The 27,177-nt window shown below is 40.5% G+C and overlaps 1 protein-coding gene across 3 annotated transcripts in view; it reads right to left on the bottom strand.

Annotated features, from left to right (window-relative positions):
• Positions 1–26,645, bottom strand: part of fbxl20 (F-box and leucine-rich repeat protein 20) — a 38,771-nt gene extending 12,126 nt beyond the window's left edge. Inside the window, exons 1-10 of one of the 3 annotated variants that reach the window (XM_034190847.1) lie at positions 26,628–26,645; positions 26,129–26,320; positions 15,319–15,380; positions 12,850–12,904; positions 12,650–12,724; positions 10,152–10,246; positions 5,817–5,885; positions 5,642–5,737; positions 4,795–4,921; positions 1,552–1,626 (exon numbers count right to left, since the gene is read on the bottom strand). In XM_034190847.1, coding sequence (XP_034046738.1) covers positions 1,552–1,626; positions 4,795–4,921; positions 5,642–5,737; positions 5,817–5,885; positions 10,152–10,246; positions 12,650–12,724; positions 12,850–12,904; positions 15,319–15,380; positions 26,129–26,170 — 696 coding nt within the window. In that variant the 5' untranslated portion in view covers positions 26,171–26,320; positions 26,628–26,645. Of the gene's footprint in view, positions 1–1,551; positions 1,627–4,794; positions 4,922–5,641; positions 5,738–5,816; positions 5,886–10,151; positions 10,247–12,649; positions 12,725–12,849; positions 12,905–15,318; positions 15,381–26,128; positions 26,490–26,532; positions 26,552–26,627 lie in introns of those variants that run through there. The other 2 variants (XM_034190846.1, XM_034190845.1) reach the window with 2 other exon arrangements.
• Positions 26,646–27,177: the final 532 nt, after the last annotated feature.

Below are 27,177 nucleotides of genomic sequence, written 5' to 3'. Positions count from 1 at the left end.
TTGATTTATTAGTCGTTTATTTTCATCATGGTTTACTCTGTTATGTTTTACGTTGTCACTTTTCTTTGTTACTTTAGTCATTGTTCAGTTCCATTCTAGTTTTGTTCAGCCGGTTTGTGTTTTTGTTCATCACTTGTTTATTTTGCTCTTCTCATTTGTGTTATAAGTTATGCTGTAATGTTGGGTTTTGTTTGCTGTTATAATGTAGTCACTGTTTTTCTTATAGTTTATTTAACCACTTTGTTTTCTTAGTCAGTTCCTGTTTAGTTTAGCTTTAGTATTTATTTTCTATTTATTCTCTGATTAGTTTTCATGTTCATGTCCGGTTCATCATTATATTTTACTCTGTCCTCAGTTTCTGTTTTAGCTCGGTCCATAAATGGACTGCATTTATACAGCGCTTTTCAATCTGTATCAGATGCTCAAAGCGCTTTACAATAATGCCTCACATTGAGGGTGCTGCCATACAAGGTGCTCACTACAAACTGGGAGCAATAGGGGATTAAAGACCTTGCTCAAGGGCCTTTAGTGATTAGTGATGAGTTCCCCGTTTCCCTCACACCCATCTGATTACGTTCTCACTCCACATCACTGCACCTGCCTCGTGTCTTTGTCTCACTTTGTGTTTTCATTCACTCACGCTCTTGGCACCTGTTCATGTATCTTTGTCTATTCTTCACTCCACCTTGTGTTGTTCTCTTTCACTTCTTGCACCATGCTTAATCTTCATTCACTGCCATGCCCCTTTCTAGATTGTTCCTCACATGCACCTTGTTAACTCCTGTCTCATTTAAACACCTCCCAGCCACCACTCCCCTGCCAGTTTGTCGTCCTTTGTACGCATCCGAGCTCTTGTATTCAGTCCCGCTTTGCCTAGCCGTGTTTTTTTGAAATCTGCTGTTTTTTGACTATGCCTTTTGCCTCATCCCTGAGAACTGTGTTTGCTTGTGCCACTAATCCCTGCTTGATTATGACTGCGTATTTGCCTAGCCCTGTTTGTACCTTTGCTCCGCTGACTGACTGACTGTGTACTGAACCTGAGCCTGAATTAAAGATGACTTTCTTTACAGCTAAGCCTGGTCTGGGAGTCTGCATAGAGGGTCCACCATCTTTGGGTGCCTGGCACCCGCCCGGCATGTCAAGCCGGTTATTTTTAGTTCCAAACAATGTAAGAAAGGAAAAGGACATACTTCAGTGACTCCCACTTTATTGAGCAGATTGAACAAGCCGAGACTAAGCCAACCGAATGCAGTGGTACAAAATCAACCAGCAGATGATGCTTGAGCTCTTTATTGTTGCTTTAAATTGCTGCAGAGAATTATGTGAAGATTGTGATAAAGACTTAGCCAACAAAATGTCAATTGTATGATCACACATGGGACAAGACAGCAAACAGAATCCCTGGAATGTACCAAGAACCAAAATTACATAGATTTAATGGTATTTTAAATATATGCGATGGCCATGCATACACACAGTTCATTTTAAGAACCCCCCTCCCGCTAAGCACACAGATTATTTTACATTTCAATCATAAGAAGCTGTACTTACCGAGCATGTCTGTAAATTCAGTGCGACCAGTTCTGGACAATGAGCCCCAATATGTTTCAGCGCTTCATCTTCTAGCTGTTAAAGGAATCAGACATTTTAAATTAATACATGTATTCTTGCATACAACCACATTTACTCGATATATGTAAAAGTCAAAACAAACCCAAATATCAGTGTAGTGCACAAATAACATGTATTAAAGACAATTATTAGGGGTCTAACAATTAACTGATACAAATTGAAAATTGATTTTTTGATATGTTTTGAATTGATTTACTAGATATGATTACACTGATAACACGGACCCCAGAAACGATGTAAATTTACTATGAATCAGTCGGAGTGATGCCAACTTCATAAATCACTCATTTTGCTGCTTCTTAAGTTTAAAGTTTGTCTGGATGCTCTTGTGATACAGTTCGCGGAAATGTTTAACTTTGCAAGGCAAAAACAAAAAACCAACATGTCCGATTCTTTTAAGTGCTATAGTGGATAAATGTACATGTCTGAACTTTATGTTCACTTCAGTTTAATACTACCAAACTGGCACACAAAGTTACTGCATGCCAACAACAGCTGGCTTCTTCTATGCCTTACTTTCTGCTAGTGCATGTTGTGCTGCCCAGAGGTGAACAAAAGTGAAGCAGGTGTAGCAGCACAGTAGTAAATACCAGCATATTTCTAGTTTTTCATGAACTGCGTATTTGAAGATAAGCAATGCCAATTCTGGCGTATTCCAATTTGGTAAACAAATATGTACATTAAACAAAGAATTGTATCAAATTAAGTGATGCAAAATAACTTGTTGCTTCACCAACTTCTGGCAACCTGGGTCAATAGATTAAAAGAAAAAAAAAAAAAGAAATTCCCACCCCATTTCTGTCCAACTTCCTCCCAGGCATCTATGTAGACCTAGATATAGCAGAAACAAGTGGCTTTATAAAACAATTTATTCAGATTTCTTCAAACAACTGAACAAATTTATAAAAAAAAGCCCTCTGGGTCAGGACAGGAGTTTTGCCCCAAGTCAAAGAATTAAAGTATCTCAAGGTCTTGTTCACAAGTGGGGGTAAAATGGAGCTGAAGATCGAGACAGATTGGGGCTGTGTCTGAGGTCCTGCAGACACTGCACTGGACTTTTGTGCTGAAGAAAGAGCTCAGCCACAAGGCGAGATGGTCCCATCCTCACATATGGTCATGAGCTTTGGGTAATGACCAAAAGAACAAGGGCACAGATACAAACAGCATAAGTTAAGTTTATCAGTCAAGTATCACACCTGGAGACAGGATGAGAAGCTTGAATATCATAACTGAATACACATACAAAATTATGCAGTTTTTTAATCCCACTTTTTTGTGGGGCAGGAGACGATTTGAGGAACAAAAACAAACAAAAAAGTGGGTAGGTAGGATTGGTGAACCAGCCTCTCTTTTGGCCTAAATATCATTCCTGAATCATATCACAGCCAATGTACGAGGTCTGTTAGAAAAGTATTGTACCTTTTTTTTTTTCAAAAAAATATATGGATTTGATTCATATGTTTTTACGTCAGACAAGCTTGAACCTTCGTGCGCATGCGTGAGTTTTTCCACGCCTGTCGGTTGCGTCATTCGCTTGTGGGCAGGCTTTGAGTGAGCACTGGTCCACCCCTCTCGTCGTCGTTTCATTGCGAGGAAATGGCGGAATGATTTGGGCTTTTTTTCCATCAGAATTTTTTCAGAAACTGTTAGAGACAGGCAGCTGGAAACATTCGAAAAATTTATCTGGCTTTCGGTGAAAACTTTATGGGCTTCACAGAGAATAAAGAGTGTTACTACAGCTTTAAGGACGGCCCACAATGGCACACGGTGCGCCGTGCTCCGAGCCGCCATCGAAAGGCAGAAACCACCACATCATTTCTAAACGGATGGCTGTGTGGAGCTGGGACCGTCGTGTGCAATTTCTCTGGTTATCACAAGAGCTGGACATCAGCCATTTTCCGGCAGATTTCACTTTTAACAAGAGATTTTGTCATGGAAAGCCGCGCGGAGGCTTTGCGCGTCACGACCGATTCGCTGATGAAGCGAGACAAAGGAACACCTCCGTTTCGGAGTGCCAGAGGACAAGTTGGGACATGCCCAGCTCTCCACAATTTCTCTTACACTCACTTGACTGGTAAGCACTGAAAGCCGAGATAAGCATGTCCCAACTTGTCCTCTAACACTCCGAAACGGAGGTGTTCCTTTGTCTCGCTTCAAAATCAATCTCTTGTTAAAAGTGAAATCTGCCGGAAAATGGCTGATGTCCAGCTCTTGTGATAACCAGAGAAATTGCACACGACGGTCCCGGCTCCACACAGCGATCCGTTTAGAAATGATGTGGTGGTTTCTGCCTCTCGATGGCAGCTCGGAGCGCGGCATGCGCCATTGTGGGCCGTCCTTAAAGCTGTAGTAACACTCCTTATTCTCTGTGAAGCCTGTAAAATTTTCACCGAAAGCCAGATAAATTTTTCGAATGGTTTCCAGCTGCCTGTCTCCAACAGTTTCTGAAAAAATTCTGATGGAAAAAAAGCCCAAATCATTCTCCCATTTCCTCGCAATGAAACGACGAGAGGGGTGGACCAGTGCTCACTCAAAGCCTGCCCACAGGCAAATTACGCAACCGACAGGCGTGGAAAAACTCACGCATGCGCACGAAGGTTCAAGCTTGGCTGACGTAAAAACATATGAATCAAATCCATATAGTTTTTGAAAAAAATAAAAAGGTACGATACTTTTCTAACAGACCCCGTATCTACAATTGTACTGTATAATTTTATAAGGGAGAAATGTACACCTCTAAAATTTATACAATGTAATATTTATGTCCATTTTCTGAAAGCTTACAGATAAGGATGAAACTGAGGAATAGCACTGGAAATTGTGGGGGCAGTGTGACCAAGCTTTAAGCGAGACACACTCAAGGCAAAAGTACAATAAAAAGATACTCAGCAATTGCAGAATATTTTGTTTTATACACTGTATCTTGTTAATTATTTAATAGTCAAATAGACCACAGCCACTGAAACAGCTGCCTACTTTTTTGTCTCTCTTGCAGTCGAAGAAGACTTTTTGATCACCCATGCTTGAGGTTACCAATTTTTCAAAAGTGTCTACAGTGCCCTCTAGTGGCTGGTTTTATCTATGCCAACATAAACGTTGCTGTACGCAGGTGGCCTGTGCTCACTGGTGGCAGTGAGCCTTTGGTCTGCATCCCTTAGCTACCTGTGTGCAGCCCTTGAGGAAGAGACCTTTGAGACCAGGACAAGACCGTACAAGAGCCTGGATGCCGTCCTTAGTGACCTGATCACACCAGGAGATATTCAGTTGCTCCAGCAATGGACAGCCCTCACTGGAAGAAGAAACAGATGAGGGGAGAAGTACATAAAAGCAATGAAGATAAGAAAATCAACTCAAAAACAAAATGTTAGTATCCTGACATTTAATGTTTTTATCTCGTTTTCTGGAATTCATAATCTAGATCAATTTAAATTAATGCTGGCCTTTTTGTTGGCAAGTGTCGATTGTAGATTTAAAAGCTGAAATTTAAAGACAAATGTGTAATGTGGCCCATTAAGACAGATGCTCAATTCCAGTTTCTGTAGTATCAAGTGGATCACATTCAACAACTGCCTACCGATGGGACGCCAATCCATCCCAAGTTACTCTCCAGCCAAGGCCAGTACTCATTTTACAGCTGGTTGGACTGGGCCAATACTGAAAAATGTCTTCTCCAAGGGCACAGGTAGGCGGCCTCAAGCACACATACACCAGAATCGAACCTCAGTCTGTATACTGGGAGCCCACCTCCTAACCTACAGTACCATGTGTAATGTCCCACTACTCTTGATACTCTGAAGAAGAAACACCTTTGTATGTATCCACACACACTTTTCCTCCCAATACAAAAAGTGTTTGTTTACATATAAACCTCATAAATGGTGCTGAACTACATTTGCATTAATGTGGGACAAAGGATTTTCACCTTCCTTTGTGAAAAACCACTTTAATACAATAAAACATGTGCAGGTTGTCAGCACCACATTGCCCCTCCACCCACCCACACACACACCTCAGAGCTTTGAGTGACAGGTTGGTGATAGAGGTACAAGAGGCAAGGTCCAGGTGCTTCAACTTTGGGCAGAATTTGCTGAGGCTATTACACGTGCTGCAAAAGAGAAAAACAGTCAGTAGTTTGAAATAGAAGCTACATCATGACATTTGCAGCTAAGCTGCATAAACTTTACCTGTCTGTAATCTTCGTGCAACCATTCAGACTAAGCAACTCAATGTTCCTACAATTCTGGGAGAAAGTCCTACAGAAACAGAAAATAATGACAGTAATTATAAACGTATGGAAAAATTTGAGTGATCGAAACCCACATCCACAGTAAAAGAAAAAAAAAAGTTGCTGTTATCAAATCACTGGGCTGAGAAGAAAATATCAGGATGTGTCGTTATGAACAAATACAGTTATCCAAAGCAAAAAACATTTTTTTATTGCTACATTTAATCTACACACACACACACACACACACACATCAAGGTATGGCTGACTCTACTGGCCTAGATGGCAGTTCAGATGAATTCTATAAAAGCCACAAAAGAGGGTTTTTTTTTATCTGCAAAAATTCAAAAGGAAACATTTGTAAAAGACGACCTGACATTTCTTATAGCTGTGTGGACAAACTGTTTGACAGTGTTACTATGCATGAGGGTCAGCTGTATGCAACATTTCTCAACCTAGTTCCCTTTATCGTCCACACACGTCACCGCAAATAAATAAATAAATAAATAAATAAAAACGGAGCCAAGCCATCTCTCAACATGACTGTACAGTGCACTCACTTAGGATGCCCTGTTCAAACTGGGGGTGAAGTACATGGTTTTTAATGAGGTCTTGGTGAAATGCAATTACAGTCAAATTCAAAAGGATTCTCACTCTGGAGGTCCACTTCAAATTAGTTATAAAAACAAATTAGGTAATTTTGTTCAAGTTAAAATAGACAATGAATATATACTATTTAACTGGGCGGTTCTTTGAGGCCTTTGCTGAAACCCAGTCATGGCCAAATTCAAACTGATCCAAGGTATACCCATTGGATGCCCAATTCAAATTTGGTGAAAGAGGAGGAAGCTTAAGTTATCATGGGCACAGAAAAGTGTGACTGACAGATGGATGGAGTGCACTTCTATAACCTTCTGTTTATACAATCTGTGGGAGATTAAAAACATAAAAGGGGCAAGGAAGCCTGAAGGTTAGAGAGCTGGGCTGTGAGCCGTTCTTTGATTCCCCATCAAGAGGGGAGTCATGAAGGTGCCCTTGAGTAAGGTCCCTGCATGCAATCCACTGCTAAATGTCTGTGTGAGAAATCATTGCAGAACACTTTGCTATATAAATACAGTCCATTTATCAAATGCATGCCTAGTTTCACTGACCTGGCATCACACAATCAAACAAAAAGCTAATTTCCAGTCACCCCAATAACTGCCAGTCAGATGTTTGTCACTGCAGGAGTAGGCAATTTCAAGAAACTTAATGTTCAACTTTATGCAATGCCTGGATAAATCTGAAAATACACTTTGAAATCTGACTGTGAGCTATTCACACGACTATTCCAGGTTGAGATTGCACTGGTTTAAATGTATTTTAACTTTTTTTTTTTTAAGATTTTATATTCTGTTTGTTTTTTTTTGTTCCTTTTTAATCTGTTCTGTCACATGTATGTTGTATATTTATGGACCATGAGTCTGCCAATAAAAGTTTCAATCAAACTTACATAAAACTACAGTGGCACACTGGAAAGAGTCTCCTTTTCAATGCAGACATCACAATAGAGATTCTTCTTTGAGTCCCAGGTAGTTTGAAAACTTAAACTAAGGTGATGGGAATGTTGACACTCTTTCCTCATTTGTTAAATTAGCAATCAGAGATCTGTTACTGGTTGAATTTTGAGTATGGAATATTGTGCAAAGTATATTGGAGCTTTCTTTCCTGCTGCAAAGTACAGATATTTTACAATCTGAGACAAAATCAGATTAAAGGTTGGGTTTCAATTCAGACTTTAATCACTTTGAGAACTCTGCATGGTTAAATACATTGCAGCATGAATGAGTTTCAATACAGTAGTGTTCAGAATAGTAGTAGTGCTATGTGACTAAAAAGATTAATCCAGGTTTTGAGTATATTTCTTATTGTTACATGGGAAACAAGGGACCAGTAGATTCAGTAGATTCTCACAAATCCAACAAGACCAAGCATTCATGATATGCAACTCTTAAGGCTATGAAATTGGGCTATTAGTAAAAAAAAAAAAGTAGAAAAGGGGGTGTTCACAATAATAGTAGCATCTCCTGTTGATGCTACAAACTCAAAACTATTATGTTCAAACTGTTTTTTTAGCAATCCTGTGAATCACTAAACTAGTATTTAGTCGTATAACCACAGTTTTTCATGATTTCTTCACATCTGTGAGGCATTAATTTTGTTGGTTTGGAACCAAGATTTTGCCAATTTACTAGTGTGCTTGGGGTCATTGTCTTGTTGAAATACCTATTTCAAGGGCATGTCCTCTTCAGCATAAGGCAACATGACCTCTTCAAGTATTTTGACATATCCAAACTGATCCATGATACCTGGTATGCGATATATAGGCCCAACACCATAGTAGGAGAAACATGCCCATATGATGCTTGCACCACCATGCTTCACTGTGAACTGTGGCTTGAATTCAGAGTTTGGGGGTCGTCTCACAAACTGTCTGCGGCCGTTGGACCCAAAAAGAACACTTTTACTCTCATCAGTCCACAAAATATTCCTCCATTTCTCTTTAGGCCAGTTTATGTGTTCTTTGGCAAATTGTAACCTCTTCTGCACATGTCTTATTTAACAGAGGAACTTTGCGGGGGATTCTTGCAAATAAATTAGCTTCCCACAGGCGTCTTCTAACTGTCACAGCACTTACAGGTAACTCCAGACTGTCTTTGATCATCCTGGAGCTGATCAATGGGTGAGCCTTTGCCATTCTGGTTATTCTTCTATCCATTTTGATGGATGTTTTCCGTTTTCTTCCACGCATCTTTTTTTTTTGTCTATTTTAAAGCATTGGAGATCATTGTAGATGAACAGCCTATAATTTTTTGCACCTGTGTATAAGTTTTCCCTCTCAATCAACTTTTTAATCAAATTACGCTGTTCTTCTGAACAATGTCTTGAATGTCCCATTTTCCTCAGGCTTTCAAAGAGAAAAGCATGTTCAACAGGTGCTGGCTTCATCCTTAAATAGAGAACAGCTGATTCACACCTGTTTGTTTCACAAAACTGACGAACTCACTGACCAAATGCCACACTACTATTATTGTGAACACCCCCTTTTCTACTTTTTTTTTTTTTTTTTACTAACAGCCCAATTTCATAGCCTTAAGAGTGTGCATATCATGAATGCTTGGTCTTGTTGGATAAGTGAGAATCTACGGAATCTACTGGTACCTTGTTTCCCATGTAACAATAAGAAATATACTCAAAACCTGGATTAATCTTTTTAGTCACATAGCACTATTATTCTGAAAAATACTGTAAACTTGCGTCACTCAAAACTCTCATGTCTACTCTCTGGAGTCTGATGGTCATTATTTTGAACATCTATGACTTTAGAATGTGAAACACTTCAACTTCTGTTCTTGAGATGTGCAAAATAAATAAACTTTGCTAACTTTTGACCAAACTCGTAGACTCATTCAGATCGAGGAGCGTCATATTTTGAAAATTTGGTGTTGTTAGATGTGATAGTGAGCCATAATTATTCCAGAGGGAATAAAGAATGATATAATACTTTGATGTTACATAAACCCACCAGTTCAATATGTCATCAGTGCAACACAGCTGCTGAACTGTGAATATGTTAGTGGTGGACATGACTGGATAATCACGATCATTTGGAGAAGCTTCTGCCTACTATAATGGCATGAAACAAATACTTTCACTGCTGCAGTGTTATAAATGTGCCCATGTTATCTTCGCTACTGAAGTTACATTGAGAGAGATAAGTGATTGTCCAATTATTCTGACAGTTTCAATCTGGTTCTTTGTGGTGACTTTGTTAAAGTTATGTCCATAACTGATTGTGATGTCAAAATTAAGAAGAAACATGAAGCATTATGAGTGAATGTTGTGTTCAAAACTAGATATGGAGTCGCTCTCCTCACTTAACACTGTCACTCCCTGCATTTATTGACAAGCATTTTGATTTCTGTTTAACAAGTGTTTCTTTTCCTGTTCCTCCTCACAGCTGCTGTGATGAGCATCAGAATACTTTATTAATCCAGGAAGGGAAACTGCATTTCTTCCATGTGTTCAGCGCAAAATAGCAAGTAGGAAAGAAACTAAGAAAAAAACAAAACAAACAAAAACAGAAATAGTTTTGGACACTTTCATCACAGACTGAGTGCTGATGGCAGAGTCCAGGAAGTCAGTCTTTATTCAACATGAAGGTCCAAGGATGGAGGATGTCATATTACAGATTAGAAATCCTACTTAGGCATATCTTTGCCATGTTTTGACCATTGTCAACATTCAGCCTCACCTTAAAGCACTGTCTCCTACACCTAGGCAGCCCCGCAGGCTCAGCTTCCTCAAGAAGCCTCCACACCGCTTTGAAATATTCTCCACCACTCGACCCTGTAGGACATATACAGTAGAATAGGTCTGCTGCATTTCCTTCTATTAGTGGGGCAGACAACTGTAAAGGAGTGTTCAAACTGTCATACAAGCAACAAATTTGGCACATGTACAACATGGGGTGCTTATTCGTGAAAGAATGTTTGCCGTGTTTCACTGTGGGATAGTGTTCTTTGGATTATATGCCTCTCCCTTCTTTCTCCAAATATAAGTAACATCTCTATGGCCAAAGAACTCCAGTTTAATCTCATCAGGACCAAAGGACATGCTTCCAGTATGCATAATTTTTCTCCAGGTTGTCCTTAGCATACTTCAGTCTGGCTTGAAGATTTCTCTTCCGCACAAATAGATTTTAACAAGCGCTGAAGTTGCAAGCTTTGTAGGGGAGACCAAGGTCATTATCCCCTGGAAAGTTTTTTAATTTATACCTCCCTGAAAGACTACTGCCTGCATTTTGAGTGTCAAATTTTGTGTAGTATTAATACAAGGTCTGTTAGAAAAGTATTGGACCTTTTTTTTTTTTTCAAAAACCTCATGGATTTGAATCACGTGTGCTTGCATGAGCCAACCTTGAATTTTCGTGCGCATGCGTGAATTTTTTCACGCCTGTCGATTGCGTCATTTGCTGGTAAGCAGCCTTTGTGAGAGGTTGTGTGTAGTGCTCTCGTTGGATTTTCATTGCAAGGAAAAAGACGGAACGACTGGAGAAATTGTGGAAGAGGTGGGCATGTCACAGCATGTCCTGTGAGACTTCAACAAGAAGGTGCTTTTGCTCCACCGTCAGCAGCTTTGGCATGAATTTCGCTGCAACTCATGGCCAAATCTTCTGTCACAGTGGAATGTGCTGAAAAAGTGCTGATGCCCACCTCTTCGGCAATTTCTCGGATAGTCACACGACTGAAAAGTCACCGAAAGCCGTCTGAATCTTCCGAATGGTTTCCACTTGGCTGTCGCCCAGTTTCTGGCAAAATTTGATGCAGTTCTGCTCCAGTCGTTCCGTCCTTTTCCTTGCAATGAAAATCCGCCGAGCGCACTACACGTCCTCACACAAAGGCTGCTTACCAGTAAATGATGCAATCGACAGGCATGAAAAAAATTCACATATGCGCACGAAGGTTCAAGGTTGGCTCACGCAAGCACACGTGATTCTAATCCATCAGGGTTTTGCAAAAAAAAGGTCCGATACTTTCTAACAGACCTTGTATGTTGCATAACTAGATCAGGTAACAGCTCAAAAAACGCTTTTAATAACACTAACCCAAATCGATATTGGATCGGAATAATCGATTCTGAATCTTTAGAACTGGAATCAGATCGATTCTTGAAATTTGAAGTGATACCCAGCCCTAGTCTGCAACTTCACAGTCCATTCCTGTGCAGGGCTCTAGGGATTGTTTTCTTTGAGACTATAATTCCTGACTTAGCCAAGTCATTCACTCATCTCTTGGCAGTTGTTCTAGGGGCTTAAAAACATCTCACTAGTTTTCTTTCCAGAGTCTTTGAAATCTTTTGGTTCCTACCTTTGCCACGCTTGTTCTGTACTGTGCGGCTCTCTTTGAATTCCTTGATGATACTTCTCACTCCAGTTCTTGACACTTGAAAATGCTGTGATAACTTTATATATGCTTCTTTGGCTTTGTGAGCATCAACTATTCTTTTTCTCAAGGAAGATAAACCTCGGTTTTAAGGCACATCATTGCACAACAGTGGTTTGTGCTGTGGTTCAACAAAAAGGTTGGTTCTTCAGGGGCCTAATAATTTTGACCCTGGTAGTTTTTGTTTTTTTATGAGATAATTATTGTCTATGTGCAGTAAAATAATATAAGCATCCCTAATAAAATTAGGATGTTTAGAAATGCTGTGCTGAAAATTCCTTGCCCATTAAAAAAAAGCACTTGGGGAAAATTTAAAGAAAGTGTTACACTTCACAGGGGGCTCATATTTGTGTGTGTGTGTGTGTGTATATATATATATATATATATATATATATATATATATATATATATATATATATATATATATATATATATATATATATATATATATATATATATATATACACACACACACACACACACACACACACACACACACACGACTTTTTTGCCCAGATGAGATAAATTCATGCCAACATCACAAAAATTGACCTAAATCAAAATGCATTCTGAAAAGGCTAAAAATCATGGTACACTAGACAGCCATATTGATTTTTTTTTTTTTGGTGGCAATTATTCTTACATGCAAAATCTGATGCTTATATGACAAGCTGAATTATATTTTAAGTTATCTGTCCTACAATACTGTTCATCTGGATATGAAGAAATAAGAGTGAAGGTGAAAGGTCAACAAAGAGCATATCAGGGCCAGATGTAAAGTAGATAGAAAATAATCAGACTTCCTTACCTCAATGTCCCTCTGAAAGTCAAAGAGGTCGATCTGTTGCCAGTTGCTGCCGTCCAAGGCCAGGACATTCCAGGACTGAGCAGAGAGTGGAAAAACAGATGCTTAAGGTCAAAGCTTCTCACAAACATTCCACATACATACATGGGCAGACATACACACAAGCGCTCGCACATACATACTCCTTGTGAACACAGACTCACCCGTGAAACCTGGGCACAGCGACAGAGTGTCACCACATCCAGAAAGGAGAAGATTCTGGAAGACAGACAGGGACGGTTTAGAGACCATGTTCCCCGCTGCCAGAAGCTTCCTCTTTACTCTAGACTCTGCCTGCAGCTCAGACCCGTGTCTGCTGTGCAGAGCATCAACTCACAGCACGGGAGGGTGAGGGGTTAAACTGCTAATGTGGTCTTTGACCATCCAAGACAGATCTGTTTATTAGTGTCCAAGCATTATATATCGGTCTTGAGATTTTCTTGTCATGACCTTGTTTTGGAGGCCTTATCTCAGTATCTGCTGCATTTTACTTTGTCATTGGATTTTTTTGTTTTCCCCAATACCAAAAACAGAAGGGACATCATATTTCCTGTGCATTGTCTGATCTACGAGGTCTGTTAGAAAACTATCTGACCTTTTTATTTTTTGCAAAAACTATATGGATTTGAATCATGTGCGCTTGCATCAGTCAAGCTTGAACCTTTGTGCACGTGTGAGTTTTTTCACACCCAGCTCTTGCACCATTCGGAAGATTCAGATGGCTTTCGGTGGCTTTTCAGTCGTGTGACTATCCAAGAAATTGTGGACGAGCTGGACATGCCACAACATGTCCTGTGAGACGAACACGGAGGTGCTTTGTCCCGCGCCATTAGTGGCTCCGTGGCGAATTCCTCCGCTCCTCTTTCCATGACAAAAACTCCTGTAACAGTGGAATGTGCCGAAAAAGTGGTATGTCCACATCTTCCGCCATTTCTCTGGTAGTCAGACGACATCCCGGATCAACACAGCGTTCAGTTTGGAAATGATCTGGTCGTTTCAGCCTGTCGATCGCCGCTCGGAGCACGGCGCGCCCTCCGCCATTGTGCGCCGTCTTTAAACCGGTTGTAACACTCCTTAATCTGTGTGATCCCTATAGAATCGTCCCTGAAAGCCGTCTGAATCTTCCGAATGGTTTCCACCTGGCTGTCTCTCACAGTTTCTGGAAAAATTTGATGCAGCAAAGCTCCAAACCGATCAGACATTTTCCTCGCAATGAAAATCCAATGAGGGGGGTGGACCACTGCTCACTCAAAGTGTGCTCACAGGCAAATGACGCAACCGACAGGCATGAAAAAACTCACGCATGCGCACGAAGGTTCAAACTTGGCTGATGCAAGCGCACATGATTCAAATCCATATAGTTTTTGCAAAAAATAAGAAGGTCGGATAGTTTTCTAACAGACCTTGTATTTGTTCACTTCATGACTGTGACTGGATGTAAGAGTCCCTGCTTCAAATACAACTAATCATTTTGTTCCTGATCATAAGACATGGAATATAACATGAAGAACAATGCTTTAGTTGGTTTCGGCCCTTAATATATTTGTTTGTATGTGGGCGTTCTGTAGACTGTGCATATTCCAAATTATTTGGGTCTGTGGTTTGTTCCACTCTTGAAACTGGAAATGTAATTCAGCATGGAACTCGCACTGTTCCAATTATGGTCTTGACTCCGTCTCACCCTGCCTTGGTTTCAACACCTCAAAGTCTTGGTCTCGTCTCAGTCTGAACTCACTCTGGTCTTTGCCATGACTTTGTTTTAGTTTTGGTCAGGGGTCACCAACCAGGCGTCTGGAGATCACCTGCCATGAATTTTTTTTTCTCCAACTGTCCCTGCTGACTCTACTGCTAATTATGTCAGGTGTGCTCAGCCACTGAAGAGCTAGGAAACACCAAACCTGGCTAATCAGCTGTAGTTTCAGCAGGTACACATGGATAACATGCAGGACAGAAGATCTCCAGGAGCAGGTTGGTTACTCCTGGTTTAGGTGATTTTTACAAAATCGCTGATGTTTGCTGATCCTGGTGAGGAGACTCACAGATCTGCTGTACGGACCATCTGTGAGATTGCATAATGCAGTTTAAAGAAAAAAAAAGTTATTAAAGTTGAAAAGGTGATACAGCAAGCCATAGCGCAACCTGTATGCTCCACAAATCAGGATCCTCCACCTGGCCAACCACTCACAGTCAGCAGCAACTGCACAGGCACATTGGCTGATGAAACCCAGGAATGAGTTATGGCCTTCATTTTTCTGTTTGCACGGAAGCTCAGCATTTTTTACTCCCTCCCTAAATTCAATTTGAATGGTTTACAGCTTCCAGCATCTGTTTTTAATTACGCATTGCTTTGGGGAGTCGGACACAGTTGGGTATGAGGGGGAAATTTGCATCCTTGTGGCTGGTTGACCACCAGTTGCAGTTTAAACATGGACTAAAGGGTAAGCAATCACAAAGTGTATGATTGTGAAACTACATAACGTTGAGTTAGGGGCTTAGACAGAGGGGTGGTGCAAGGCCAGCTGTGCTTTTGTGTGTGACTGAATGTGCTGATTGAGAGCAAAGTCAGAGTGTTGAGTATGCAATGTGCCATTTTCAGTAGGTGGGGTGGGACTAAAAGACAAAATATCACCAACCGTAGCAACAGCTCCTTTGGCAGCTTCTTATTGATGACTGCCTCATCGCTGTTTGTGAACATCTGAAAAAGGGCAGAGGATAATATTAGTTCTGGTAGACTGCCTGAGTAGGAACTCAGAAAGTGTACTCACATTAGGCACTTTGGACCACGCCCGAGCCGTCACCCTCCCCCCATAGTCCGGTTTGTTTGAGTGGTGACAGTGCTCTACCCTGATGTGTAAAGGTGGTCTGGGGTGCGACCCAGATGGACTCGGCCCTGGCTGCATGTTGTGTGATCAGAAACAATGCAGGAGCACCGATGTCACCAACATGACTGTTCAGTTTAACAATTACTGCAACAACATTTGGATTAAAAACGAGTCTGGCTCCTCACTTTGAAGGTGAATCATGATTGGTGAGCAAAGTTGCAAAATATTTCTCCATCATCTGCTGCCTCCATGAAAATCTTGTCATGTGTGCAGTATGACTGACAAAATCCCTGAATGTATAATTTATTCGGAGTGAAGTAATCATTTACAGAAATCCTCAATATTGTCATATTCGAATGCACCTTCCCTGCCAGTATTTCGGTGCCTTTTATCTTCTGTAAAATATTCCATAGAAATTACATTAATCCAATGTAATCACAGGTATCTGTGCAAAAGGAGTTTTCCATTGCTTAAACACAAGCATGGAGGCACATAAAGAAGTATTCCAAAAAAACAACAACACTTGGATCACCTGCATGTAACATGCATTATGAAAGTCACGGCTCTGTACGTGGACAAAAAAACAAAACAAATCCAAAATCAGTGGGGCAGAAGACACCCGTTTGTGCCTGTAAGACAGGTGTTCTGCTTTGAGCACAAGGCACGCAAACCACTGTGCACCTCCACAGAGCGCACACAGCCAATAAAAATAAATAGTTTAGCCAACATAAATTGAAGCTAGGTAACATGATCAGAGATTAATGCATTCTTGCAGCACTGGGAACAACAAATGAAATGCAGAAACCTGCGCCCCCGAATAACATAATAAAGTTTATTTGCCATTTTTGCAAGCGTATTTAAGTACAAGCACACTGACTTTCTTGAGGGGTGAGAGCTGTGGAGGTGCCACACCATCTTTCATTCACGTTGAGCTTTCTTATTTCATGCTATTAGGTCATAATACAGTAAATATTACTAGAGCCCAATCTATATGGATTTTGTTTTTTTTTGGGGGGGGGGGGCAGATACCACTCACTCATCTTCAATAGCTTACTCTAATTAAGGGTCGCGGGGGGCTGGAGCCTATCCCATTTGTCACAGAGCGTGAGGTGGGGTACAGCCAGGACAGGACGCCAGTCTGCCGCAGGGCCACATAGACAAACAAACACATACACACACACCTACGGCCAATTTATAGATTTCAATCCATCTAACTCATATGTCTTTGGATGTGGGAGGAAGCCGGAGCACCCGGACAGAACCCATGCAAACTCCACACAGAAAGGCCACAGGTGGGAATCGAACCCATGACCAACAGTGCTCACCACTAAGCCACTGTGCTGCCCCGACAGATAACAATTTTAGGAAATTTTTAAAAAGGCGTGATTCTTAAACATTTCCTTGTCACACACTTCTGACAGAAATGTAACTGAGGCTCAATATTTTATAGTTAAACCCTCCAGGGTCCAAAATAAGAAGAAGAAGAAGAAAAAAAAGAGCCCACTAACCTGGACTTGCCAGCATGTCTGTAGACCCCTGAGGGTTAAACATGAGTTTTATTAAAAATATCTAAATATAACCACCAACCAACGCACCTTTTTGTTGCTGGCACACTCCCTTGACTCAGACTGACAGCTGCTGAGTCACAGCACTCAGCATTTTCATAAAACAGACCTAGCCCCGCCTAGGTAAGGTATAGCCACCCCTTGTTTCTTGTCACTGTCAGACGCCCAACTCTGACGATTGGCAGCTTTGCCTCCGTCTCTTGGAGCTCATGTGACCAAAAGGGTGATGGGGTCCCAACCATGCTTGACAACACTTTAAACTTTTGCTGGACAAAATGGGTCATGGCACCATTTGCAACTGCCTAATGTTTTTTCTGCATTGTTTATTCTGTAAAAGAAAAGTTTTCATATCAGTAAAAAGGAACACTGACATATATTTGTGACAGGCTCATATAGGCCGATATTATCAAACAAACGATATATCCATTGAGTTTTAAATATTACATTATTCCTTATATAAAATTAATCATTAGAAGAAAACAAAAGTCATGTTGTATTGACGTAGACATGCTTGTCCTTGAATGTGGAGTGCAGTGTGACTGCAGGCCACTGGGGGAGTGGAGAAGGGGTAAAGTCCTGCTCTGGCATGATTCAAGGCACCTGGGTCATGTGAGCGTACGCCTTTACTTCACTCAAGGGCAGCCCTAGCATATAATCAAGGATAGATGATTGACCTCTTGTCTATGTGACAGAGTCAATGTCACAAATTTGAAATTACTGAGGGTGATGCTACAACAGGATCTAGTATTTTGTGTCAGCTAAACAAAAACAGCGAGACAAGAATTTGCACTGCCACCTAGAGAGCTATGATGGCATGTCCTTTCACGTCACCTTGCCTTTGTCCACACTACAAGTAGAATAAGTTACAGTACATTGTCTGTCTCTCAGACAAACAGCTGCACTCTGTATCAGCTAATGGATTACCACACAAGTTTACAGTGTGCAAACACAAATGCTAGCCTGTATTCCGGGGGGCAGAGTAAACAAAGACAAATTTGCATTTATTAATACACATGTGCTCACTCACTCAGGGCTGCAGGCCTCTCTTAATTTGTGAGAAATCATCATACCCTGCCATCTTGTAAATGTACGATGTTAAGACGATGACAATAGGGAGCATCCTCTCTGCAACAACAAAGCAAATAAAGCAACATCTGGCCCAATTCATTTTCCTGTACAGATTCTGAAAGATAAATCTAAACCAGAGACAGTATAACTGGAGGGTGTGGGCTTTGGTACGTAAATAAAAACTAAAGGAAGGAAGCCCGGTTATTTGCAAGACTTGTCACATCTGTGCCAACACCAACAAGAAATGTGCTAATCCTCATTTATGCTTCCATTCAGAGTTAAGTAAGAATGATTAATTTATATTGTTTGTGTTTAAACACGAGGAAGACTGACAGTGCCCGGAGGGGTGTACAGAACACCTCTTTGATGATGGAACATCCATATTTAAGCTATATACAAAAGAGCTGCAGATTTTCACGTTAGAAAGAGAACCCAGTTTGACACCATAACAAATGGGTAGGCACCCCTGCTGAACTTATAACCGAGCTGACACTTGGTCAAAGATTCTGTCTAAAGGCCATCTGCTGGTACAGATGTGTTAAAGTTGGATGGAGTAAGAAAGGGACATACACTTCATATCTGGTTGATCACTCTGGATAGTAGGCCTGCCGTGATAAATTTTGCTGGATGATATACTGCCTCAGAAAATATCGTGATAAACAATAATATCCTTGACACTGTTTTAAGACCATTTTATGCTGCAAGTACATCCTTTCAATTAAATTTATTTTATTTACATAGAACCAAATCACAACAATGCTGTCTCAAGTCGTTTCACACAAGTAAGGTCTAACCTTACCAACCCCGAGAGCAAGCACACAGATGATAGTGGTGATGAACAACTCCCTCTGGTGACAATGAGAAAGAAACCTCAAGCAGACCAGACTCAGAGGGGTGGCCCGTTGCTTAGGCCATTCTAACAGTTATAAGGTTTTACAAAAATTTTACAAGAATTTTTTAACATAACAGAAAGAGAAGACCAACAAAAACAGAGTCCATAATTGAAACTTATATAAAAAGGAAAAAAAAAAGTTCATCTTGGGTCTTTAATCCCAAGATGGACTGTTGTGGCCCTATGCAAAGTGGAATAAAATAATTTAAGATTTGTCACATTTTTATTATTTTGTAATAATAAAAATAATCCCAAGGTCAAGGGGTGGTGGCCACGGGTTTAAGTGTGCCTATTTCCAGCGTGGAAAGTTTCTGGTTCAAAGCCACACCTGCCCATTCTCCACGTAATATAGAGTTGTGTTAGGAAGTGCATCCAGCGTAAAACTTGTGTCAAATCAATATGCAGCTCCACCCCAGATCTGCTGTTGCAACCCAGAGTTAAACAAGGGAGAAGTCAAAGGGATTTAATAATATTCCTAAAGCCATTTTCAAAGAACCAGATACACATAGCCAATCTACAAACAGACTCCTTTAAGGATAAAGGATATAGATGAACCTGCTACATGAGTGTGAGCATTAGATTTTATCTACTGCTCAGGTATAGCAGGAGCTATAATGCTAGGTATAATATACACCCTAGCTAGTGACAGTTGAAATAAAAGAAATTACAGTATATTAAATGTATTATTAAATTAGACATCTCTTGTTCTCAAATGTGCATCACTTTATCAACGGACTAATATTTAAATTGACATCAAACCTGGATGTTAAGTTTAGAGATTTATGACCTGCTTGAGTATAGCTAAGGACCACTGATGTGTCATACTAAAGAAAAATACTGTCTACTCTTAAAAAAAGGAAAAAAATGTTTTGTTGCCTTCAGTTTCATGATGATTCTGGTTATGTAATTAATGGTGATTCTAGTAATGTCAATTGCAATACAGTTATTTTAACTGGAAAATAAAGTGTTGGGGCACCAATGCCTCTCCAGTTTTAAGACAACTGAGTAGCATATATGCACAACACTAAAGCCAAGCAGTACAAAATAAAGGTATACCTTTTAAAATAAAACTCGTGAGTACAGGTGAACCCCGTTATCTTGCATAACTCGCGTTTTGGCTTGACTCGAGATTGATTTGTGGACCCTGAAAATTTAGACTACTGTATGTTTTTGGTCAACCTCATTAACTCACGGTTACAGATAACTCGCGGTTCAATTTTGTGGGCCCCAACTTACGCGCGTTAACGAGGTTCACCTGTATGTCAGTTTGACCATTGTGATACACAATATTGTTGGCATTTTTGGTGCAAGACTACTCAGTCCTCTTGCCTTTTGAACTACAATATCAAAATCAAGTTTGGGGAAGGGGCAGAGAACCTTCATCCAGTGTATAATGGAGTCAGAAAGTCCGAGTGGGTGCAGATTTTCATCAACAGCTGATTTCAGGCAAGAACTCCTCCAGTCTATTCAAAGTGGGATATTAATGGAAATCACATGGAGGGGCCCTTTCTGGAAATCATCTAAGATATATAGGCCAACTTAGCTTCTGCTAATCAAGTCCCACTGTCCCTGAAAAAAAAAAACTTAAACTCCCATGGGGAAAGCAAAATGTGAATATGTTAACTGAGTTCACAGTGTCTTGACTCTATATCTGTTATTGGACAGAACAAGTTTCTGGCTCCAACTTGATACTGGACTTGCCATTTTTGACTGTGGTGGTGTGACTGAGGGAATGTTTGAAAAAGTAAATTGTTTACTGTAAAAATTAATACATTGTTTTCTGTAGTTAACTGTCATGAGCTTTAGTGACAGAACTTCAGTGTTGGTAGTTTGAGACTTTGTAGATAATCCAAGTATGACAATTGTTTCAATCCCAAGATAAGTTTTGTTGCATGATGCCATGCTTGCTCTGGGCATCTTTACCTTGCTACAACTCTGGATCCCAAATGATGACAGCATGCGAAGTGAGATCTTACACGAGAAGGAGTTGATCTTGTGCATAACTTTAAAAGGTCCGTGTCAGAATTACCAGAATTGTGTTTGCTTTGTTGATTTCAGCATGTGCATACTTAAAAAAAAAAAAAAAAAAAAAAAAAAAAAAACCCTCCACACACACACACAAACAACAAATTCCAATTCCTTTTCCACCTCTAGTTTCCCAGATTTATCTGTCCACTTTTGGTCATCAATTTCTGTGACGTATGTTGTTTGAGGTAAGACAGGCTGATTTATGTTTCTACAACTTTGTAAGGCCACGCAATAATGTAGATGTGGTCATGACCCTTTCAAAGTTCGTTGTCGCATTAGTGGGTGACTCAATGCAATTTCCTGCCGTAATACTAGGGGGCGCAACGTGAAGAATAAGGCAATACCACTGCTGTTTGTTTTTTTTTTCCCCTGCTTTTTTCTGGGCCAAACTGTCCCTCAATGACATCTACTTCTTTAACAATCATCAACCTCAAACCAGCGTTATGTGCAATTTCCCTCCATGAATTGCGTATTATTTGTAGTTTTCGATGCCGTGTTGTAAAGTTGGTTATATTTACGGACTTTCTCTACCAAACGTTCCTCTGTATGATCCATGATCAAAATGTAATCATCGTGCGCACTGCAAAAACTTTAAAATATGATAGAAAAGGAAAGAGTGAAACCGCAAAAGTGACCCCTTGCGGTCTCCATCGTTCTGACGTATAGTTTAAATTTTTGAGAGGTGCATGTTAGGCTATGGAGATTGGCTCGGAGAGGGTTTGCAGCAAAGCAGAGAGCTCTGTATCACTACGGAGAAGCATAAATCATGCTGCCTTGCACTTTACAGGGTGGATTAACATCTACATGGTTAAAACATGTTAAGGATAGCTATAAATGAGTCAATCAATGAGTGGATCTGCAAAATTTCCACAAGAATTCAGCTTTGAAATATTGGATTTACATTGGCATCTCTAAGCAGAATTTTCAGTTATTTTTTTATACGTTAAGTTGAACAGGAAATTTGGTACAGTGAGATATGTTTGGGCTTGTTCAGGCAGACACATAAGGGCTTTTGTTTTCATGCAAAGTATGAAGTGTTGTCATTAAACTCAGGGTCCTAGCCATAAAACAGATTCTCATAAAACATATAGTCTCACCCTATGACTGCTGTAGTAGGCTCTAGGCCCCCGTGATCCTTGTTTGGTGTAAGCGGGTACAGAAAATGTATGGATGTGTAGATCTTTAAAAAAAGACAAAGGAAGCCACGTGCGTATTGAATTGGATTCTATGTTGCAAGTCTGGATGGTCAAAAGTTGAATGAAATATATTTTTCAAAATCTGTTTTAAGCCTCATTCATTTTTTTCATAATTGGTTTGAAATACAATTAAAATTGCGTTCCTTCCCCTTCCTCCAAATCTGTTTTGATCTGAATGCTCAATTCAGATTCCGGGTGTGTTTTGAGACTTCACACCACACAAAGCTCACATTGCAAGACCTGCGGTGTGAAATGTACACTCCCCCCGCCCTGTGCATCCACTGACGCTTTGCTGTCTCATTGCTTTGGTCAGTTTTCACCTACTACTCACTCAAAACAAGAAACAAAAAAGGAACAAAATTATTTCTGCATGAGGTATGTTTATGGGGAGCTGTAGTATGTCAGGCCAATACTCAACTGAGAGCCAGTGAGAAAACTCATACGTATACACACACAAATTACTTGTACTGAATAATTTAGACTATAAAAACTTAAAAATATAAATATACAACTAAGGCCCCAGGGTGTTGAGCAGGTGTGAGATCTTGTAGACATTCATGACTGCTTCGCTGCTGACAGTCCAGGTTTGTAGGTGATAAGTCCTTGGATTTGACAGTGTAATGGTTTAAGAATAACTGAATATAAAATGTCACTGATCAACACAAAGACTGCCAGATTTCCTGTTAACATTACTGCTCCCATGGTGCTTTGACGTTTGGAATTCTGTGTAGCTAGAGTGTGTATGTGTGTGTGGGTCGGGGGTGTTACTCTTGCTAAGCAAAAGGCCAGTCATAGGTGGAATACACCTGACAAGATAAATACCATAAACTCTGACTATTTTTGTCAGGGGCGGATCTACTGGGGTGGCATAGCTCTTGCCACCCCAGTTGCCACCCCAATCAGAAGTGGGTGACATTTTTTTTTTAAAAAGGGACCTCGCGAATGACTTTAACCGGCGAAAACTCCCTTGAATGCAGCACAAGCTGTGCTTCGCGCTTCTCCCCCCCTCCGTTGTGACGCCGAACTTTCCCTAAAACACATGACGACACGCCAGCACACACGGCTGCCAGGAAAACTTTGCGGAGAAAGAAATATAAAATTGATACATTCACCAAGTATAAATTAATAAACAATGAGGAATAAGTTTTCTGTGGTATTTTTATTAGGGCGGAACCTCTTGTTTCCCTGGTTGTTTCAGGTGAACTGAAAACAAGGACGGACGTCAACACTGGTCACGTCAGCCGGCAAAACCTTCTTTGTAGTTAGACTTCAGCTTTACTCATGTCTCTTACAGATATTAGGGATGTTTCGTCCAACCTTAAAGTCGTGTTATGTTAACAAAAGTCTGTGCACGTGTGCGGCAATGTACGCTTTTTAGGTTTCACTTTCATTTCATAACGCGACAGTGGAGCACTTTTTTATTGCTGAGGGGAGAAAACACTGTTGTGGATTTAGAGGAACATTGGAAACAAGAGAAGAGGGTGTGAGGAGAGGACAGAAGGATGGACAGAGGACAGAGGGATGGACAGAAAACAGAGTACAGAGGGATGAGCAGAGGACAGAAGGATGGACAGAAGCCAGAGGACAGAGGGATGGACAGAGGACAGAGTACAGAAGGATGAGCAGAGGACAAGCACTGATACACACACCCTTGAGGTGTGTTTCTGTGAGTCTTCAGCTAAGGTAAGACTCATACAGCTTCTCTGCTGTCATTTGATTAAATATGTTGTTTTCTACTATAGTGGTGCAGCTTAAAATTTCCATAACAATCATTCAGTTTGTGATAAAAGCATGAAATTTGGCACAAATATTCTAAATTAACTAATATTTATTTTCAGATATGGAGGCATCCTGGAGCTGACCTCTAATGAGCTACAGGGGTCAATAAAGAATTACACAGGGGTCAAACTTTAACAATGCTCCAATCATATTGAAAGGTATACCACATTATCTGATTACACAGCTCCCAAAAAGGTATAGTTTGGACTATCTATGACTGAATGTTCTGGAGTTATGGGGTAAAAACAGCAAATATGGTGACAAAGGTCAGTTTCAGTTTGTACAGGGGTCAAAGTTAAACTTGCTCCAATTTTGGTAAAAGATTATGCAAATTATTGGTTTAGTTAATAGTATTTTAAAAAGGAATAGTTTGCACCATCTGTCACGCTAAGTTATCATGTTACGAGGTAACATATGTCACGTCATAGAATCCAATGGACGTCAACCTTGTTTGACCTTTACTTTGGAGACCAAGCATTCAACATAGTCAAAACTATTCCATTTATTAATCCTATTCACTCAACCAATAATTTGCATCACTTTTTACCAAAACTGAAGTAACTAACTTTTCACCCTTGTACAAACTGAAACTGACCTTTGTCACCATTTTTGCTGTTTTTACCCCATAACTCCAGAACATTCAGTCATGAATAGCCCAAACTATACATTTTTGGAATCCTTACGATCACACAAATAGTGTGGTATAGTTTTCAACATGATTGGAGAATTTTTAGATTTTGACCCCTGTGTAATCCTTTATTGACCCCTGTAGGCTCATTAGAGGTCACCTCCAGGATGTCTCCATATCTGAAAATAAACATTAGTTAATTTAGAATATGTGTGCCACATTTCATGCTTTTATCACAAACTGAACAATTGTTTTGGTTATCTGCTACACTACTACAGCAATGTTTGTTTGTCATGAAAACAATTTACAGATCTATGACGCCCATTGGAGCACTTGAAATTACCATTCCACTCACGCATTTTTTTACACAGTTTGTAGTTTTTTCTATATTGGTCTGCAAAAATGTTTTAACGTTACATGAAAATTGGTCCGTGGTGCAAAAAGCTTGTGGGCTGCTGTTCTAGGCTATATGAAACTTGGACTCATGATGCTATAATCCAGATTACTGACCTATAATAGCATAATACATAAACATTACATTGCCACCCCACATAACCTGTCCCTGCTTGCCACCCCATGAATTTATCTCTAGATCCGCCCCTGATTTTTGTAATCCATAACAGAGCTCTGTGAGAGTTCAGTTGCAGCATTTCGACACCGGGCAGCAGTCATGCGACTTCCATTACTGTAGCAACCAATGCAGATAAGGCGGCAAATGATGACTGCAACACAGACACACAGCTCAGATAACGTGGAAGTCCGTGAAATCAGATATGCAATAAATCTGATTTTTACAGGAACGTAGAGCCCCAGCGACAAAATAAAACAATGCTTCCTTTTATTTTGAAGGCAGTGCACGCACTTCCTGCGCCAACTCCACTCCAAGTGACACAACAGCGCCACGGCACGAACTCAGCTGTTGGACCAGAAAGTAACGACCTCAAATGTTTAGTCCCTCAGCTGCTGCACTGTTTAAAAATAAATAAAAACCCGCACACAAATCCCACTGTTGAGGGACGTAAGAACACGCAGCGTCCAGGCAACACCGGCCGGTGTAACCTGCCTGACAGACAGAGCAAATATTACCAAATTTTCTCATCTGCGACGTAAAGTTTAAATCAATGTCACTTGAACTACCTTTCAAATACATCCACGCGAACGTAAGAAAAGTATATAAAAGAGGCAACGTGAAGTTAAAGCCTCATTTCAAGTTGTTTTTCGTGCAGCCTCATTGGCTTTGTTTTGACGGCGCAATGAGAAACGAGGTTTCAGCACCTTAATAATAATTTAAAAAAAAAGGCCAATTCACTGACAAAAAGCAATAATACGTGTCCCCAATGTAATGAAACGCCTAGAATGTACGTTTATGTTTGTGCCTGAAAAGTGCACAAAAAGCCTCAGTTATGATGATCACGCAGGCCCGCATCCTAGCTAGCCTTTATAAACTCACTCCGCTGTCACTCACCTCGAAGCGGCTCCGTGACACGCCGTTTACCTCCTTCCCCATGGTGGCCGCCGCCGCTGCTGGTTACCGACCGAGTGATTCCGATGTAGCAGCCAGACGCAGATACGGGGCCTCTTCCTGCCGCTTTCCCTCCACCAGTATCATACTACCGTCCTCCCGGTAGCTCCCTCACTCACAGCCGTGTTTTTCTTCCTGGAACACACAAAGCCAAACACCGCTTGTTTGCTATCAAACACAAGCTACGCTAGCTAATAGCTACAGCCAGTCCAATAATCCTTTTCTGTGGCACGGTTCGCCTTCCACCTCCCGGATACAACTCCCCATCAATCCACGCACAAAATACAACCGCATCAACAACTTTAGTAGCCTAAAATTTAGCCCACACTACATCCTACGTGACTTACAGATTATAAACATCACCAATCCTTTAAATAATCGTATCTGGCTGCGTAGGCTTTCCACAATCGACATTAAATTGAACACACCTGGCAACACATACCTGGCAACAAGATGAAGCGTCTCAAACTTTGTTTTATAAGGGTTGGCCACTTATTTATTTTTTATAACGAGTCTGCAGTGTGTGTGTTATATTTTTAATTTGAAGGGCCCTGTCATCGCAGGGTTTTGCTCTTCCCTGTAACATAGATTACTCACAACAGAAAAATGATAAAAGTGTGACTGTTAAAATTGAAGACGCCACTTCCTAATTTTCCGTTTGCCACGCCTCGGTGTCGTAACGTACCCAATCATCGTCCTGTACGGCTTTTCGTCGAAACATACGTCATCGCGGCGAACATAAAATTGTCAATGTGAACGAAAAACCTTGATTACATCCCTTTGAGGAAGGTTATATGTGATTATAAAATAAATCCAAACAGTTTCAGAATGTTGTTGCAATTTTCTCTTTCTATAAAATATAATTAAATCAACTATAGAAATGAAGTGGAACAGGATACTTATATTTTGCACAGACATTGTGCACTTCACTTGGACTTGATGTCAACCTTTTGTCGGTTTCAATAACTTAATGTTTCCTAAAAAGCCTTTTT

The sequence above is a fragment of the Thalassophryne amazonica genome, chromosome 16, assembly GCF_902500255.1.
Source record: "Thalassophryne amazonica chromosome 16, fThaAma1.1, whole genome shotgun sequence".
NCBI classification, from domain to species: domain Eukaryota; kingdom Metazoa; phylum Chordata; class Actinopteri; order Batrachoidiformes; family Batrachoididae; genus Thalassophryne; species Thalassophryne amazonica.
This window is presented reverse-complemented; position numbering and strand designations above follow the sequence as displayed.